Source organism: Varanus komodoensis, unplaced genomic scaffold, assembly GCF_004798865.1.
Source record: "Varanus komodoensis strain SLA01 unplaced genomic scaffold, ASM479886v1 scaffold73, whole genome shotgun sequence".
Lineage (NCBI taxonomy): Eukaryota > Metazoa > Chordata > Lepidosauria > Squamata > Varanidae > Varanus > Varanus komodoensis.
Genome location: NW_025336386.1, coordinates 1010282 through 1029045, shown reverse-complemented (window position 1 = coordinate 1029045; position 18764 = coordinate 1010282). Strand labels below are relative to the sequence as shown.

The window sequence follows — 18764 nt, the reverse complement described above, 5'->3', positions numbered from 1 at the left end:
CCCAGTTGCAAAAGGGATCTCAGGAAAGAAGAAGTGGACCCTGGAATATCCAAACATTCCCTCAGCACTGCGTCCTGTACCCCATGGTGAGGACTGGCCAATTCCAGATCCACCCGAATCCCACTCTCCAGACTCAGATGATGACAAAGATAATGAGTTTGTCAGTTTTTCATGTAAAAAGCATGAAAAAGTTACATGAAAAACCAATAAATGAATTGAAAGTTAAGTTATTGGTATCAATAAAAGATAAATTTATAATGATTAGTGTGGCACCATTCTCATTGCTATATCACATTGCAGAAAAGTTATGGAGCATAATCGCACATCCCCCTCATAATTTTGAATTATTTCAATGCAATTTTGACCTGAAGCTGTATCTTGCAAATGGGAGCCAATTAATACTTGGGACTTAATTTTCCTTTGTTAGTGACCCAGTTCTGGTAAAATTTAGCTACTTTCATTTCCGAGGCTTTCTCCAGTGCCTGGTGGGGGCTTGTAGCTGCCAGTCCCCCTTGCAGCTCCTTGTGAATGAGCCCTTTCTGTATCCCCAAGCACCGGCGGGGAGTCACACTCCTTGGGTCTGCAAGGCAGGCGCAGCAATGGCAGGTTGCAGTGATCCATGGCAGCGTGGGCACGGAGCAGGCCCCCGTGAACCCTGCGGCAAGGGTTGAAAAACACAATTCCCCTTCCATATGAACTGAGCTCCATATTTTGCCAGGTCTTTTTTCATTTGGTGTCCACACCCCACACCTGCCATGGTGAGTGATACCAGAGCAGAGCCGGGCCAGGGCAAAGAGATGGGCTGCTCTGGCACAGAACTGCTTGATCAGCAATTGCTTTAACTCTGAAACTGCCCAAGCTCCACGCAGAGTTGGTTCAATTCCAGCTCTCTGGGGCCGGCCCTTCCTGAGGCACAAGGGATTGGCGTCACTCAACGGGGAAGAAGCGTCAGCTCCAAAAGGAAAGCAAAGTATGGCCCCACCTGGCTTACCTGTGTTAGAATCTGCTCGCAGCCTCTTGCCCTTCTAGGCAAACATGAAACCACAATTTCAGCAAAATTTAGAAAGCTGGCCAATAACTGCTCAAATGTGTTATAGCTGCATGAGGCTTTTGTCCATCTAGTTGCCCCAACTTCCCTTTGTCAACAATACAGTTTGGAGGAAAATTAAAAGGTGGCCCTTGCAAATTATTTTACATGAGCCAACTTGTCTCTCTCTCCAATCTGCCCAATAAATTCAATTTGTCACTTTGTTGTTCTAGTTAAAGAAAGTGAAACATACAAGCATCGGCAGACTGTTAGTTACGCAGGAAGGGCGGAAAATGAGAAGCCTAGAAGCACTCTGAGATATTCAGCGCATCTTTCCACGTTGACTGGGTTTGCATGATACAGCAACCTACTGAGGGAGGCTACCTAGACCAACTTGCCTGGGGTGGCCTGAGCCCGGGCAACAAGCCACCCCAACGATGCATGGCTTGTTCTAGGGGCTTCTGCATCACCCCAAGCTGGGCTACCAGGCCCCATGGCAGAGCAGCAAAATGCGCTTGCCATTCCTGCCAGGGGACTTCCCAGTGAACACTGCTGCCAGCTGCCCCAAGCTGCTCCAGCGGCAACAGAAAGCAGCAGCGACTGGCTGCCCCTCCGCCCGCCACAGTCACGAGCCATGTCAGGCGTGATCTACCATTTTAATTTTGTCCACCCACCCCCATAATTTGGAGGTGAGGAAAGCTGGTTGTCAAGCTGCCTGTGCGCCGGGCTTTCCTGATCCCCACGTTGACAGCTGGGAGCATTCCCATCAAAGCACCTTCTGCTGCCACGAAAAACCAAAGTGGGGAAAATGCATCTGGAGCATCTGCTAAGCAATGCCTAGGGTGGGTGGCTGCCACCCTGAACACTCCCCAGCCAAGGCTTCATGTCCCTGCCGTTGCACAGCCATGGCCAGATGGTTTAAAAAACCAGCATTTTGCATGAGCAATGGTTGCACGATTGCTTAAAGCCCCTTCAGAGTGCCCAGGCCTGCTTGGTGCGGGCAAATCAGGAATCGTAAAGCCGGCTCTCCCAGTCTCTGGAAAAGGGTTCAAAAGGAAAAAAGCCCCCATGGGTGCAAAAGGGCTTGTAAACGGGGAAAGTGGAGGTCAAAGACTCAGCTACTCTCGGGCATCGCCTGGGAAGCCTCACAGGGCGCCTGGCCGTCCACTGGGATTGCCACGGGCGTGTTCCACACAGTCAAGCTGCTGCCCCTCACTGCCAGGGAGGGTTCGCATGGCGTGCAGACGTGCCTGCTCTTCGGCTACAGCACTGTACATGCAGGCAACCAACCTCTTTTCTCAAAGGTCAACAGCTCCAGAAACAAAGCTCAGATCTTCTTTGGCCTTGTTCTTATAGAGCTGCACTGTCTCCATGACCTTCTCAGGAAACTGTCACCATCGGTGCTTCTACAGCTGTCTGGAAGATTACCGTGACTCTGCGGAAGGGAATGCTGATGCCTGCAGGAGCCGGGAGAGCCCACTGAGCCACTGCTCCCTGCTCTCACACCGGTGCTCGGGCCTTCTGGGTCAGGGAGCTGCTGGCGCAGCCTCCCTGGGCTCCAGGCTTCCAGCAGATGGGCAGGGCAGGGCAGGGCAGGTGGCTGCCCTGGGGCTGTCCCCACCTTCCTGCCATGTAGCTCAGCTCTTCTCTTCTCTTCTCTTCTCTTCTCTTCTCTTCTCTTCTCTTCTCTTCTTCTCTGGGCCCATGGAGACCAGCACTTCCAAAAACAGTCCAAGCACCATACTAGTCTCCCAGAACTACCATGTGGAATTAGCTGCCACAAGATGTGGTGGGGGATGCTAAATGGCTGTTGCATTAAAAAAGTGGTGAGACAAGGGTGCAAAAGTCTATTAGGCTATGGGAAATATTCAGTGATTTCAAAGAGCTTATTTTAGTCTGCAGGATTTTCCTTGCAATGATCTTAAGTTTTACGCATCCCTTTGAGTGTTTATAACTCTTACCTGTTTTTAGAAGACTTTGTAATCACTGTCATATTGTTTTTAATAATGATTTTAATGTTAACTGCCTCGGACATAATTTAGGACACATAACTAAATGCAGTAAAACAAAATCGAATGAAGGAATTTAAGAGTGGGATGCTGCATGGAGTGCTGGATCCAGTCCAGGGCCCCCACCGCGCGCCAGCCCCTCCGCTGCGATGCTCCCCCTCTCGGCCTCCAGTCAGCCCCGCTGAGCATGTTCAGTCCCAGCTGCACAGCGTTTCAGGTTTCCCCCACTAGGCTGGGTTCCTGCACTTCTGCAAGCCACAGCAGCAGGGCTCCTTCAGGCCTGCTCACAGGCCCTTAGGCACAGGGGCTGCTGCTCTGGCCACCTGAGGCCATACCTGAGGCAGCCTACCTTTGACTAGCAGGTGCCGGGACCAAGGACAGGGGACCTGTGTGTTAGCTTCAGGCATTGAGGGCTGCCGCTGGAGACCGAAGGCAGGACAAAGTGGGCCTTCCACTCCTTCCAGCAAGGCAATGCCTCTGCTCCTCCTCAGGGGACCTGCGCAGCAAGCCCTCTCCTCCACTTTGCTCTTTGCCACTGGCCCTCGCCATCCTGCTGCCCAAGGCATGTGGCTCCTGAAGGCACCCAGCACACCCAGTCCGCTGCAGAGGGCGAAGACTGGGAGAGCCACTGCCAGTGAGCACAGCAGCGTCAGGCACCCCTACAGGCGGCAGCTGAGAAAGCGACGTGGCGGCAGCTCCCGGCGGCAGGGCAAGGGGCAGAGCCGGCACGCCCGGCCCCTTTCAGGACAGGCGCTGCCCCAGTGCACATCAGAGAAATCCGCAGTGGCTTGTTAGTATATTAATAGAGGCTTGGAAGGATGTCAGAGATGCAGTTGCAGAGGGGCAGGCATAATCTGGAAGGACGTGCTGTTCAGGAAGCTTCCCTGCACTGATTCGAGAAGAGTGGCATGCCAAAGGACAGAGGAGCAGGAGGAAGAGGAGGAGGAGGAGGAGGAGTCGAGCGCAGACCCGGCGCAGACAAAGCATGAGGCAGAGCGCAGGTGTACTTTACCTTGATGGGCCTGGATTTCGGGGAGCACCTTTTCTAAGACTGCTAATGCCTTTCTGTGGTACTCTGCTTGGGCTTCTAATAACTGAGAACAGAACCCACATTTTAAGGCAAGAGTTAGCGCTGGACAAACACCACAACACATGGGCAGAAGGATTAAGCACGTGAAAGGCATGTCTGGAAAAGCAGCGCAGTAAAAGCAGGGAGATACTCACAGCGACAAAGTATCTGGCATAGTCGCCTTCTTTGGAAATGAAGTTGTACATGTCTGCAGCCAGTTGGTCCTTGCAAGTGGAGCGTGTGGGGAGACAAGGGGCAAGTCAGCAATGGCGACACACACAGAAGGCACCAAATACCTGAGCAGGATCCAGTTGCGTGAGGTCTGTGAAAATTCAGCTGATGGTCCCTCCAAAAAGCCCCTTCAGGGGCCACCTGGGCTCCTGAGACAGGGTCAAGCACGTAACCCATCCTGCACAGGGCTGGTCGCACGGCATTTGCATTCCGTGGCCTACGGTCAAGTTCTCTTTTACAAATCCTAAAGTTTCTAACCCAAATGATTATTTGTGATTAAAGGATTAAGGCTAATATGGCTGCAAACAACAAGAGGGAGTCACTGGCAATGCTGGCGAGGAAGACGGGAGGTGTGCAGTGTGGGCCCTCGGCTGCAGAAGGCAGGCATGTCGCTGCGCTTAGTGGAGGACTGCATAAACGGGACAGCTCACGGCTCTTTCCTGCGGCTGCCAGCAATTAAATAAAGGACAGAAAACTAGCAATTCATATAAAGAAGAGGAGACGGTAATAATGATGGCGATGATATGCAGAGTAGGTTAATGCTCAGCGTGGGATTTGGGTTTTCTTAGCAGAGTTTCTGAGTGAGCAAGTATGAACACAAAAATACAGAGATGCCCTGCATGGGGCAGGGAACCTTCTCTGGACGGCTGAATTGGTTCTGCTCAAACACGCTGGAGCTGCATGCCAGGGAGGGCACGACCACAGCCTCTGTCCCCCACTGCCGACACAGAGCCCACCCCCCTTGCCTTGATCCCCCCCCTCTAGTCACACAAGTGTGGGCACTCCCTCCACTCACACCCCCAGACTAGGTGCTGCACGCCAAGCATTCCTCCCTTCGCACATTCAAGGCAGCAAACCATTTCCTTGCAAAAAGCTCTCCATTAAGCAAAGGGCACCCTGTAAACCCACGCGCCCCGGCATGTATCCCCGCGCACGCATGGAGCAGGGTGTTGGACCCGATCTGAACACCTGCCTCTGAAAACCCTCCTTTTGAGTATACCTGGGCCCGATCCCTCCGGAGGGGTCTGACTGGAGGCGAGCACTCCTCTTTTCTATCTGCCCATCTCTCACCGGCTGGCCCTCCTCTCCCGAGGCCATGTCACGGAGGTGAGCGGCATGCCAGGTCCCCCCGACTCCGAGAGCTCTGTGCCAAGCCCCCGGCTGTGCACTTTGGCTCTTCTCGGAGCCTGCCCGCATGCTCGGGGAGCGCGGCCTTGAGGCAGTGGCCTCTGCTTCGTCCGTCTCAAACCCGAGCCCCCTGCTCCCAGGCCCCCTCTGCTTCTGTCCCTTCATTCTCCACCTCAGAGTCCCAACTGGTGTGACCCGGGGGTGCGCGCTGAGAACAGCTGCCACCCTCGTCCCCAGCACAAAGGGAAAGGGCAGCAAACTGCCCATGCGGGGAGAGGCCCCTTTCTTTCTGCGTGGACAGACTGTGAGAGGTACCTCCTTTCCAAACTGTGCGGAGGCTAAAGGAGAAAAGAAACAGAACTGACTGGCGGCTGCCTGACAAATGGCGGTGGAAAAAGGGAGTGGGGTCTGCAGAACGGACAGGCAGAGGGAGACCTTCTAGGCTGTACGCTGAATCTGGCGACAAAGTCCCTTCCTGTAGCTGCTATACAAGTCACAGGAAGAAACAGCCATGCTCGATGCCCTGCTGCAGCACGTGGCCCATAGGATCCATGCTTAAAATTATGGTGGAAATAAATGTCGGGGGGGGGCTCCCCAACAAAACTCACATTTACCATCCCAACTTCCCCCAGCTTTAGCCCTACCTGGCCTTGTAAAAGCGGCATCCAAGCTCACAAGCCACACCCGTGCAGGAACACAAACATTCTTCTGATTATACTTGTTTATATCCTGTCTGTTCCCAGAGATTGGGACTTTAGGCAGTTCACAACATCAACATTCATGCAATTAAACCATTCAAAGGAATACAGAAGTTAAAGATACAATTAAGCAACTACACGTTAAAATTAAATCACTACCTAGCTTAAAAACACGTCAAAAATCTAAATGGTAAAAATTAACCCAGCGCAAACTCACAGGCATTCCCAAATGCCCGCTGGACTAAAAGGGTCACCATCTGCTTACAAAACCTTAACAGGGAATGTGCCATCCCAGCCTTCCTCAGAAGGGAGTTCCAGGGCCACAAAGAAAATCCTTCCCTGTGCTCCCACCACGCATGCCCGTGAGTGCAGTGTAACCAAGAGAAGGGCTCCCCAGAAGAACTTAGAACCTGCATGGGCTTGTGCAGGAGAATAGGTTATTCAGATACTACCCAGGAACTTGGCTGAAGAGGCAAATAGCCACTGGGGAGAACTGCATTTTCCAGGTTTTCTTTGGCATGGAAACCAAAGGTTGGTAATAGAAGAGAACCTAGCAGGAAAGAGTCCAGTTGTTGCCAATTGCAGCACCCCAAAACACCCCAAAAGTAGTTGGCCAGAGGAAGGCCACATAGTAAAAACACTGCAGTTGTACTGTCCCAGGAGAGAGGGCAGATAAGAACAAAATGAACTTTGTGTAACCCACAGCTAACCCGCCAGCCTGACCTCGAATACAGTAATCAAAGGGACAGTGGACACTGGTTCTAGCCGCCATGAAAGTTACAAATGTGCAGGGAGTAGTAACATGGCAAGCTTGTGTGAATTTCGAGCAGATAAGAAATAGACATGGGAAATGTCTGGTCCTTGACAGAAGAAAGGACTCTTTCTCCAGCAGGGGAGGGGTGCATACATTGATGGATCGATGCATTAGATGTGTATTAGGTGACCTAATTGGTTACCTCCAGTATAAAATGCATGTACTAGGGTGCAACTTTCGAGACACTGCTTTGGGCTGAACGTCCCCTTTTGTCTGCCTTTATTCTATGGTGCACTAGAATAAAGCTGGTTTTGGCTCTAAGTCTCGTCTCAGGCTCCCTTTGGCCCAGGGCTGGGGTCCACCCGGGTTTGCCCCAGCTGCTGACTGGCTGCGTCCAGTAACACAGTGAATGCACTTCTGGAAAAGGGGACGGGCGTCCCAGTAAGGAAGCCAGGCCTCCCCTCCCGGATCAGTGACCAGGCTTGGAGGACAGGTACAGTTCTTCTAAAGACATACACCAATTCTCCCCAGGAAACTGGGTGGGCCTAGCGCAGGGGTCGGCAACCCGCGGCTCCGGAGCCGCACGTGGCCCTTGCACCCCTCTGCTGCTGCTCCATCACTCAAAACACGCGCCGGCACAGCTGCCGATCTGCTCCAAGCTCCCCTCAGGAAGGCAGCCCTAGCTGGTTAAGTTGGCTAGCGCTAGCGAGTCAACGGCTTGGGACCTGGTTATCTAAAGGAACGCTTGCGCCCATATATGCCCTCTCGCCCCTTGAGATCGGCAGCAGAGGCCCTTCTCCGGGAACCCTCCGTGAATGATATTAGGAGGGTGAGTACCCAGAGGAGGGCCTTCTCTGCGGTGGTGCCCCACCTATGGAATGCGCTCCCCAGAGAGGTCCGCCTGGCACCGTCGTTATTTGTTTTTCGGCGCCAGGCCAAGACCTTTTTATTTAAATGTTATTTTAATTGTCAACTTATTATTTATTTATAGGATTTTAAATTTTTAAGCCAAAATGTTACCAGACTTTTTAATCTTTATTGTATTAAGTTTATTTATTTATATGTTTTTAATTATGCTGTGAGCCGCCCCGAGGCTTTGTTGCGATGGGGGCAGTATAGAAATGCTTTAAATAAAATAAAATAAATAATAAATAAATAAATCAGCTAGTTAAGTAAATTGCTACATTCCTCTGCTAAACAAGCTTCCTGCAGGCTCTCGGAAATGCGGAAACGCTGCTGAAAAGATTCCCTTTGTTGCAATGTAATCTCCTTCCTCTGAATGATAAAAGCTGCGCTTGGGACCTGTCACAATTCACAGCACTTGACTGTTTATCTGTTAATCAGTCACTGAACACCCCTATATCTGCCCCCTGCGCTGATTTACTGAGCACTGCCCCCCTCGTAGGCCAACCATGGATAAATTGAAGAAAAGTTTCTGAAGAAAACCAAATGTTTAATGATACATGGGTAGACTCATTTGCTTTTACTGCTGACGAACTTATGGGGTTTGCTGTTTAATGCATGCAGCCCTTTAGCACTGACTTTGACTCTTCAGGAAGCGGTTCTCCTATTCAAAATATATGAAAGGAGTCCTACTAGTTCATAATGTAAGATTAAAAATAACCGTTTTTAGTGACTGAACAAGAGCTGCCGCTAAATCATAATGAAGATATACATAGCATTAAGGTAAAAAACGATATATGAAGCGTTATCTTTATTTTAAATGTCAAAAGGATTTTGGGCTCCCGGTGTTTTCTTTCGTGTGGGAAATGGGTCCAAATGGCTCTTGGAGTGCGAAAGGTTGCCAACCCCTGGCCTAGAGTCTCAAGCACAAAACCTACCTTGCATAGCTCAACTTTAGTTCCTGCTTCATCCATCTCCTCCTTAAGTGAGTCTATCTTAGATGGAAGGCCTTGAAAATTGGTAGCCGATGTTTTATGGGCCTGGTTCCATCTGTACAAGAGAACACAAAAGTATCCTTGCTGTACAAAGAAGAGCAGTGGGAGGTAAACCAATACGGATTATTAGCCCTCACAACCAGCCGCTCTTGCCAGAAGGCCTCTGCTCACTCTTTGCAAAAAGCAACTGTAGCCATGAGAAAAGAAAACCAAAATCCATAGCTGGGCAGTATCTTTCTTAGGACACATCAAAATATCACAAACCAGCACACAAGCGTTCGTGCTCACTTGGTAAGGCTTCCAGAACAGTGTCCTAACTAAAGGATGAAACTCCACATGCTTGGCAGGAGGAAAACAAAGAGGCAGTGATCCTCCAAAGAGACCGCAGGCTGGAGATCTCTGATCTGCTGCTCCACAGGGTTCGGGTGTGCCAAGCAGATTAAGTAAGTGTGCAGGTCTTTGGGAGCAACACAGTCCTGCACACTCATCACCTAAGGAACAGGTGAGAGGTCCTGCTCGCTGAAAGGCAGAATGCACCGGCTGCCCAGGCAGCCAGGTCGCTTTGCGGAGCAGAAGAGTCCCAAGCAGGAGCAGCACCAGCTTCTTTCTGCTGCCACTCCTGCGCTCCACCAGGACTGGCAAGCAGGCGGGGAGCAGGCCAAGTTTAGCCTGACGCTGACCCAAGCAGCTAGCTTGGGAGCAGTTCTTGCAACTAGAACAGCTCCGAGTGCAGCTATACAGGGACGCAACTTTGGTCTTTCCTCTACTGCAGCAGAAAAGCATTTCATGGTTACCTGGCTCTTGCGGAATCCCAGTCCAGCACTAGCTTTGCAAGCTGTTTCCTCTGTTTCTGAATGTTTGGGATTTCCATCTGAAAGCAAAGAGGGCAGAAAACTGGTCATTCAGGCAGCGATGTTTATCTGGAACCCTGCAGGCATTAGGCCTAGCACCTGTGCCCCAGAGAGACATGGGACCTGGAAAGGTGTTGCAGAGGCACCCAGAGTGTGGGAGTAGGAGATCGGGGCGAATGGCAGAGGCAGAGGAAAGGAAACCCAGCTGGTGGCCGTTCTTTTGGAGGACAATCCTGCTAGGCCCTTTGAGCCTGTGGGAAAGGATGCTCTTGACGAGGGGTGGGGGACGTGAGAGGCATCAGATGGAAAGGGAGGGGTGACACAGGGAGACAAAGAGGCCACCCTGTGGAAAAACCAACTCAAGAAGGGACTCGCTTGCCATCTCGGCTTGACAAGAGCAAACAACAGCAGATGGCGCCAGTTTCCAAGCAACTCTCCTTCTCGGTGCTAACCCAGGGAACTGGCCGAAGCTCCTGGGACACGGTGCTACTTGCAAAGTGCGCCTGGAATGGTTGCCTCTTCCGTTTGCCAGGAGATACTGCCTGCAGGCCGAAGCAGCACTTGCTTGTTGGCCATGGGCCTACCAAATCTGATTATGACTAGAAATTGACTACACAGTGAGTCGGGGCGGGGTGCATTTCTTTCTTTTGAAGAAATGAGCAACACTATGGGGTGGTTGGCCATGGCTGGTTGAAGCAACCTACCTCTGTCAATTGGTTCAGTGGTTCTAAAATATCCTTTTCAACCTGAACTTCATGGTGCGAGAGCTCCATCGCAAGCTTATTCTCTGCTTCACCACAAGTGTCCAACATTTTCCTTAAAACAACAACATGTATGTATTGTTCTATTTCTTATGTCCAATCATCCAAAAACATTGACTGGGTTCTGACACAGCATGATAACCCACACTCAGTGGGTTTATTTATTTATTTATTAAAACATGTTTATGCCGCCCCATTTACCGAAGCCTCGGGGCGGCTTACAACAATAAGTTAAAAAATAATTATAACATTAAATTAAAAAAATATATATAAACATTAAGTTAAAAGTACAAATACCAATATAAAATAAGCCGCCCTGGCCAGATAAAATCCAATAATATTAACAATTAAAATGCCGCTTAAATAAAAAGGTCTTCGCCTGGCACTGTTCGTGAACTTCAGGTAGTTGAACTGTGGTTACTGGTGTCGTCTGAAATCAGCTGTGCTAACAAGACATAGCATGTTGACCATGAAGAACCCATGCAGATTTACCCATGGTTTGCTGTTGGGCTGTGAACGGTTAGTTGCTCACCATGGTTCGCAATCAACATAATAACTGACAGTTCAACATCCACCCGTGATGCCATGACAATTCATCCCATCCTCAACCCTAGATTGGAGGTTGCATTGCTCTTTGAAACTAGCTCTAGAAGGGAAGAAGAAACAAGCCCCCGAAAGCAAAGCCAGAGCACTGGCCATGCGGGGGCTGCGGCGGGAGGACAAGGGTCAACCCACCTCCCCTCGCCCGTCCAAATCACACCTGCAAATGGAGGCTCCCGCTTGGCGGCCAGGCTGCCCTGCTCTGCCCCTTCCCTTGGCGGCCCGCCCTTGGAGGGCTGATGCCGGGCGCCCCCGCCAGGCCACATCGGCACGCTCACTGACTGTCCCCGCAGCGCTGGGAGCGGTCTGATCCCCAGCGAGCGCCTGGCTGGTCTCCAGCTCCTCTGCCCGGGGCACCTCCCCTGCCGGGTCTAATCCCTCCTCCTGGACGGAGTCAGGATCTGCATCCACAGCCCTGGAAGGCTCTTGGTCGGGGGAGCCTACAGAGAGTGTGTGATTGTAGGATTGTAGGCCCAGACCCTACAGAGAGTGTGTGATTGGCTCAGGATTGCCCAGTGAGTTTCACAAATGAATGGAATTTGAATATTAATTAGTCTCCCTAAACTAAGGTCAATGTACAAAACATACTGGTCCCCTTTTCTCAGTTTACTCCCAGTTTATCTGGAAGCAGAGTAAATAAAGCATTTTGCCCACCAATACTTCCAGATATTGTGTGTGTGTGTGTATTTTCCATACTTCCAATAGCTGAAAGCTCTCTAGGTGGCGAACAGCAGCAATAGCATTTTAGGATTGAAGACACCAAACTCTAAAGCTGAATATCAGTTAAAACATAATCTTTTTACACTAAAAAAAATTAAAACCAAATTTTGAATTAAGATCTGTCCATGCTGCTAGGCCTGCTAAAAAACAAGTGGCAATACTCCCACCCCCATGTGCTTTCAGTGTTTGGAAACGCCTTGGCAAGAGGGTAGTCTTAACCTGGCACCAAAAAGTCGGCACTTGGCCAGCCTCAGTGAGGAGATCATGCCATCAATGGGGAGCGACCACTGAGCAGGCCGTCCTCCTCAGTTGCCCCCAACTGAGCCTCCCTTGGGAGGTGGCATTCGGAAGATGGGCTCATATGCTGAGCATCATGTTGAGCATCCTGCACGTGCAAGAGGAGCTCCATCAGGTACTGTGGTCCCAAGCCATGCCGGGCTTTTTAAGTTACGGCTTGGAAACATTCAGGCAGCCAAGAGAATTGTCTTTTATATGTGAACTGCCTGGTCTCATCGATTAGCCCAGTTGCCGCATTTTGCAAAAGCTGCAGCTTCTGATCTGCCTTCAAGGGCAGCTCCACACAGAGTGAAATGCAGCAATGTAGTTAGAAATTACCAGAATGTAGATTCCTGAAGCCACTCTGTCTGGATGGGGGTGTCGCTGGGCCGCCAGCCAAAGTTGGTAGAAGGCACACCAGTGCCCTGAAGGCCCTGAGCCTCGAGTGGTAAAGATGACTCAATGAGCACTTCCAAGCTACAAACCTGCTCCTTCCAGGGGAGAGCAGCCCCATCTAGAGCAGGATGTGTTCCTTCCCTCTGGTCTGAGGAACAACCCACCAACAGCATCTCAGTCTTGTCTGGACTGAGCTTTAATTTACTGGCCCTCACCCAGTCCACTGCTGCAGCCAGGCACTAGTTTATCACATCCACAGCCTCACCTGCTGAAGGCGAAAGCAGAGACAGTGCTGTGTGTCATCACATCCAGCGGTCTGGATGACCCCACTCAGTGCTCTCATGCAGATGATGAACAGTAGCAGAGACAAAAATGACTCCCAAGGTAACCCATTCTGGAGCATCCATGGGGCTGAGTAAAATTCCCCAGGCACCACCTTCTGCAGCCAGCCCTCCAAGTACAAGCAGGACAGCTGCACTGAAGTATCCACACTCCCAACAGACAGCTGCCCCAGAAGGCTATCATGGCTGATGGCATCAAAGGCTGCTGAGAGATCCGGAGTATCAGCTGCGTCACATTGCTCTCTCCCTGCATATGCCATCATTCAGGGTGACAGAAGCTGTTTCCATACAAAACCATTGCCTGATTCTGACAGAAATGGGTCCAGTTAATTAATATCCAAGAGTCCCTGGAACTGATCCAAGAGCTGGAATCAAACACAGCACCACCAGACTCTTGCTTCTGAAAAGCAAACCTTCCAAACCCTACAGAAATTGCATCTTTTAATCATGAAGTTTAAAAGTAGTTTCTAATGTAACATAGAGATCTACTGAACAAGGACGCAAACAAAGAATTCTACCAGATATGCTAACCTCCTGGGTACACTTAATGATGCTCCTTGGACGCTGGCCTGGTTATGCATACACAACCACAAAACTAGAGCCACCCAATTGTGCATTATTTACTTATTTTCTATACTGCTCAGTAGCTGAAGCTCTTAGCTTACTCTTATCCTATTTCCCGCCCCCATTGCTCAATTGATCTGTCCTAGCAATGAAAAGCTCTCATGTCTGGTCAGCTGCTGACCCGGGAGAGAAAGTTTTCTCTGGCAGAGAAAAGGAAAAAGGGCCAGGAAGGAAAGCAAGGGAGCAAGTCAGCCCTTTTCCAGTGTTCCTTCCTTACTAGTGAGTAGTCATATTGTTCATGGCCACTTTAAGTAGTCACGAGGGGCTGGCATTTGACACACTGTTTAAGAGTGCCTCTGAGTGACTCAGGCCTGTTTTGGACCAGACAAAGGTTCCTCACATGGACAGCAACAGCAGAGAAACAACACACCCCACTAGCATGTGTAAATACTAGATGAGGCCTGCAGGGGTAAACAAATACACCATTTTCAAAATAGTTCAATGCGTCCTCTCTGTACAAACTGCAATCAGCAATATGTGAGCTTCATATTTATATAGGAATTAGTTGAGAAGGATTTTTCTTTAAGGTCCAGGAGATGACAAAGATGCTATAAAGGCAGTGGAGCATGGGTCCCCAGACTACGGCCCAGGGGCTGGACCTGGCCTGCCGTACCCATTTGGACCTGCCACACGCGCGCCCGCGCCCGCGTGCCTGCCGCCTACCTTGCGCCGTGTGCGGGGAGGCAGCGGTTCACTTGCCTGGAGAAAAAGATCTCCAAGCGAGCAAGCCACTGCCTTGTGCGCCCGCCCGCCCCCGCCCGCCTCCCCTTGCCGCGCGCACCCACTCGCGCCTCACCACACGCCCCGCCCCCCACCCCATGCACACCGCCGGCACCCCCTTTCTGGCCCGTGTGCACCGCGGGCACCTATCAACTGGCCCCCTGGTGAAAAAGTTTGAGGAGCAATGCCATCCCTCCAACGGCAAAGCTGCAGGCAGACTGGCGCAGATCACCCAGGGGCTAAACTGGAGCAGTGGCAGCCTGCATTTTGCAGGGCCATCTCCAGACTCCAAATGGCAAATGCCCATGATCAGTTCAGCAAACAACAACAACAACAACTCTTACCCCAGCAACGTTTCGTCACTCAGCTGCAAAGCACCTTCTTGCATATTCTGGGCCAAAGCAGTGAGAGGGAGTTTTTTCTGCAGAGGAAAACAAAGCCAGCTTAGGATGTATAACTTACCCTCACTCCCTACAGTTGGCCATCCTTTACTACTCACCACTGAGTGTTAAGGAAACATGGGTTGGGCATCTCCAGCCCTGTGTACCAGGGAAAGATGTGGAGACAGGCCAAGGGGAAGCAAGGCACACCTGGCAATCAGGCTGAATATACAGGCTGTGAAAATCTCAGGTCTGGACAACCTCACACTCAGCAAATGCATATAGCCAGACACCTAGCAGACAGCATCACATCCCCTTCCTGGTGAAGGACTGGATGCCAACCATTCCAAGGAGGCTGGAGGATGAAATGTGTTCCAGATTATTTGGGTCCGAAGGGTAAGTGACTCTAATATGTGCATAGAGCAGCTCTGGTTTACTTTCAGGGTCTGGTAAACACACTTGCTTCTTAAATGGTTCAAAATGGCATTTCGTCTTTCAGTGGAGGGGTAAGGAGTTGGGGCGAGATCTTATAGTTTGTTTGTTTTATTTATTTAAAGTTTTTATATGCCGTCCCCATTGCTACACAGCCTCGGGATGGCTCACAACACAGCCTCGGGACGGCCTCTTCTATTATGGAAAAGGGCTTGCTGTGGGGACGACACAGCCCAGCAAAAGGTGGGCATCATTCTCCAGGAAAGCACCCCAGGAACCGGCCAGGGATAGCAGAGACACCCTCCACCCATGGGCTGTGGAGGGGCTGAGACCACATCCTGCTCAGTCACGGAGCGCATTTTGATCTTCTTGGAAGGACCATGGAAAGGGAATGGCTCAGCACAGAGCAAGCAAACTCTGCAACCCAAGAGCGATCCACCCTGTGCAGTGCCAGCCTCTCCACTCTTGTCCAGTCGGACTCCAGAGCATGTGCCGAATGTGCAGCACAGGGAAGCGCTGCTAAAAAGCATGGGGAGCAAGGATCTGTGGGAGGGACCCCAAGCCTCCCACGCAGCTTAGGACTGAGATGCTGCCGCATCCAAGCGCAACGGGAGAGCACAGCCGGAAGCCGGGATGGCCCTGGCTGGGGGGGGCGCAGGATGCACGGCCAGCAGTGCAGGGTGGCTTGCCCACAGGACCCAGGCACCCCTCCTCCTTTCACCTGGGCCCTGGCTGCGTGACAGAACCTGTAAAAGAACGTAGCTGTGCGACAGCAGCTCAGCGGCAGAGAAGTATTTTGGGCTGGAAATGACGACCGAGAGGAAGGCAGCTCAAGGGGCAAGGAAAGGTATGGGGAGGGAGCGGCACTCACGTGTCTCTTCTCCGCGTCTGTTCCGTACTGCCCATGCAAACATCCAGTGAGCCGCTTGCAGGAATTATGGCACACAGACCTCACGTTGTCAAGACGTCGCTCAATCTAGACAGAGGACAGAGAGCGAAAGGGAGGCAGGTTAGGCACCGGATGCTGGCCAGCCACCCTTCTCTGCTCCTGCATCCGGCAATGGCTGGCGATGCATCCCTCTGCGCAGCGTGTGCTGAACCAGCCGGGCTCACTCTCCCTCCAGGCAGACCCTGGGGAACAAGGCAATGTCACACCCCCACTTCTGTTTCTTGCTTTCCTGTTCTAAGACACGGTTCACATTAGCTGCGTGGACAGAAAAGGTGGACTAGAAGTGATCTAAGAGCACGTGACTTGCACTTTTTTGATCAGACCACAGTCTGACTGTTGGGGCTATTTGCTGGACTGACATTAGTTTAGACAACAGGTGCTTCTAAATGGAGAGTTATGCACTGAGAGAGAAGGGCAGCACTGCTCTGCCTCTCCTCCCGGAGAGTCTTCTCTGGTTGGGAAAAAGAGGGGAGAAGTGACAAGGCAATACGGGAGGGCGACCGCGGAAGAGGCTGTCATCATCTGGACCCTAAAACTCCATGAATGAGGCAGGGCAGTGGTCAGATGAAATCCTTATCTGGGAGTTCCTAAGTCATGACAGAAGGGTCAGTAGCAGCCTTGTGGGATATATTTGAGAAGCAGCAGCTGCTTCCGAAGAAAAATGTTAGTTTAAGTGCCTAAGAGGGAAAAGAAGCCTCCAAGTTCTGTTTGGGAATCTCCACAGAAAGCAACGAGAGGATGTGCTTTATCTGAGTTCTGATGAATCGTGAAGGTCAAAAGGAGGCCCTCTGGAATAGTTTCTGTTTCAACAAGACTGGCCAAAAATGCACAGCAAGTTCCAACGGTAGGAAAGCACACACACAGGAACCCTTAGGATTTTTTGGAAGGGTGTTTATGCTAAGAAGAAGAATCAAGTCTTACAAGAACACACACAAGCCGGACCGTTCCACCGTCCAACCAGGTTCTGGATAACCCTTTGAGGACTGATATTATTTGCTCTAACAAAACCGAATCTCCTGTAATGCAGCTATCCAAGGCAATTGCCACATTTTTTACATCTGAATTGATGGATTTTGTTCACAAGACAGCAACTCTGTCCTGGTTACTCTCCACCCCACCTGTTTCCAAACCCTGCCCACCCCACAGCTGCTCCAGAGAAGCCCTGGAGACTAAGAGCTAAAGTCATTTTCTTTATTCTGAAGCACCCACAATAAAATGCACCATACATCAGATTATACTTGCTCCCACTATCAAAGAGAATTACACCACCCTGCTACACAAACTAATCTCCCAAAAATGGTAAATGGCATTTCCCTGACTTTTATTTCTTTGGTGAATATATTGCCTGCCTGCCTGCCTGCCTGCCTGCCTGCCTGCCTGCCTGCCTGCCTGCCTGCCTGCCTGCCTGCTTTCTTTCTTTCTTTCTTTCTTTCTTTCTTTCTTTCTTTCTTTCTTTCTTTCTTTCTTTCTTTCTTTCTTAAAACATTTCTATGCCGCCCCTTGCCGAGGCCTTGGGGCGGCTTACAACGTCAAATAAAATACAAAATACATTAAAACAATAACAATTAAAATATATACAGTAAAATAAAATAAGCCACCCTGGCCGAATAAAATTCAATAATATTAACATTTAAAATGCTGCTTAAATAAAAAGGTCTTTTCAAGTGAAGTCTTTAAAGAAGCTTGGCAAATTAAGAAAATAGAAAGTCAGACACTTAAACAAGAACCAGGCCAACCAGTAGCCAGCCCCTCTCCCTAGCACCACTGGCCAAAGTAGCTCTGACCGGCTACCTCTAGCCTGACATACCTCCGGGTAAGCACTGAGCCCTCAATTTGGAGGGGCACTTGAAGCTCCCCTCCCTGGCCAAAAGTTTTCATGCCAAGCTTCCACCCCCATGGGGAATCATTAAAAATGGGTGGAAATGAGGTTCTGTTTTTAAAAGAAAAGATTAACCACCTCACTGCGGAAGCGGAATTTTGGCATGAAAAAGGGAGGAGGCAAGCTTAACCCCCTCCCGAACCACCATGCTCCTGAATGGGGGTGGGTGGGTGAATGCTTACCCATGAGTTACCGATCTCCAGTTTGAGAAGGTGCCGCTGATGAGCACTCTCTGCATCTGATTTAGCAGTCAATTTTGGATCCACCTCATAGGTTTTTCTATTAGCACTTTTTTGCTATTTTTCTTATTAGAGTGTCGTGGGGTACTATGCTGAAACACCCTAAGACCCTTTCTTGCTCAGCCACTGCTCGTAGTTTGGATCCCATCCATGTATACTTGAAGCTGGGATTTTTTGCCCCCACATCTATTACTCTACACTTGCTTATACTGATCTGCATTTGCCCTTTTGATGTCCATTCTCCCAACTCTGCCACAGCACCACTATCCTAGGAAGGCCTTCCAGGCAACTACATCTATGAACGTTAAGCACGATGTCAAAATTTTGGGGGGGCCATTCGGGGGGGCCAGGTTGGCCAGGGGTCTTGCACTTTTGTTGTGTTAGGCCCTCCTGTTGAGCGGCAAATTTTATATGTTTTTATAATTTTAAAGCGTTTTAATCTGTTTTTATGGAGTCGTCCCTGGCCATGTTGCCGCTTGAGTTTCCTGGGGAGCGCACTGGCGCCGCCATTGGTGTGGTGATGGGCAATGGACGTAACAGTGGTGGGAGCTTAACGTGTCCGCATAGAAGGAGGGACAGATGGCTGACACCTGTCCCTACTTCTGGTTTTGCTCCCAGCCAGAAGGTGCCAGGGAGTCTTGTCAGTCGCCCCTCGGGCCTGACGGTGCTGTTGTTTAATGCCAGGTCGGCCAATAACAAATCTGCCCTCATCCATGACTTGATTGTGGATGAGGAGGCCGACCTGGCCTGTATAACGGAGACCTGGGCGGGAGAGGGGGGGG

The 18764-nt window shown here is 50.6% G+C and overlaps 1 protein-coding gene across 5 annotated transcripts in view; it reads right to left on the bottom strand.

Annotated features, from left to right (window-relative positions):
* Nucleotides 1-15939, bottom strand: part of ARHGAP17 (Rho GTPase activating protein 17) — a 39890-nt gene extending 23951 nt beyond the window's left edge. For 4 of the 5 annotated variants that reach the window (XR_006416857.1, XM_044452629.1, XM_044452631.1 and 1 more), the window contains exons 1-7: nt 15787-15939; nt 14448-14524; nt 10370-10481; nt 9609-9685; nt 8758-8869; nt 4261-4329; nt 4049-4130 (exon numbers count right to left, since the gene is read on the bottom strand). Coding sequence is in view for 4 of the 5 variants with exons in the window: in XM_044452629.1 (XP_044308564.1) it covers nt 4049-4130; nt 4261-4329; nt 8758-8869; nt 9609-9685; nt 10370-10481; nt 14448-14491 (496 nt within the window). In the remaining variant the exon portion in view is untranslated. Of the gene's footprint in view, nt 1-4048; nt 4131-4260; nt 4330-8757; nt 8870-9608; nt 9686-10369; nt 10482-14447; nt 14525-15786 lie in introns of those variants that run through there. The other variant, XM_044452632.1, reaches the window with a different exon arrangement.
* Between the last annotated feature and the right edge of the window lie 2825 nt (nt 15940-18764).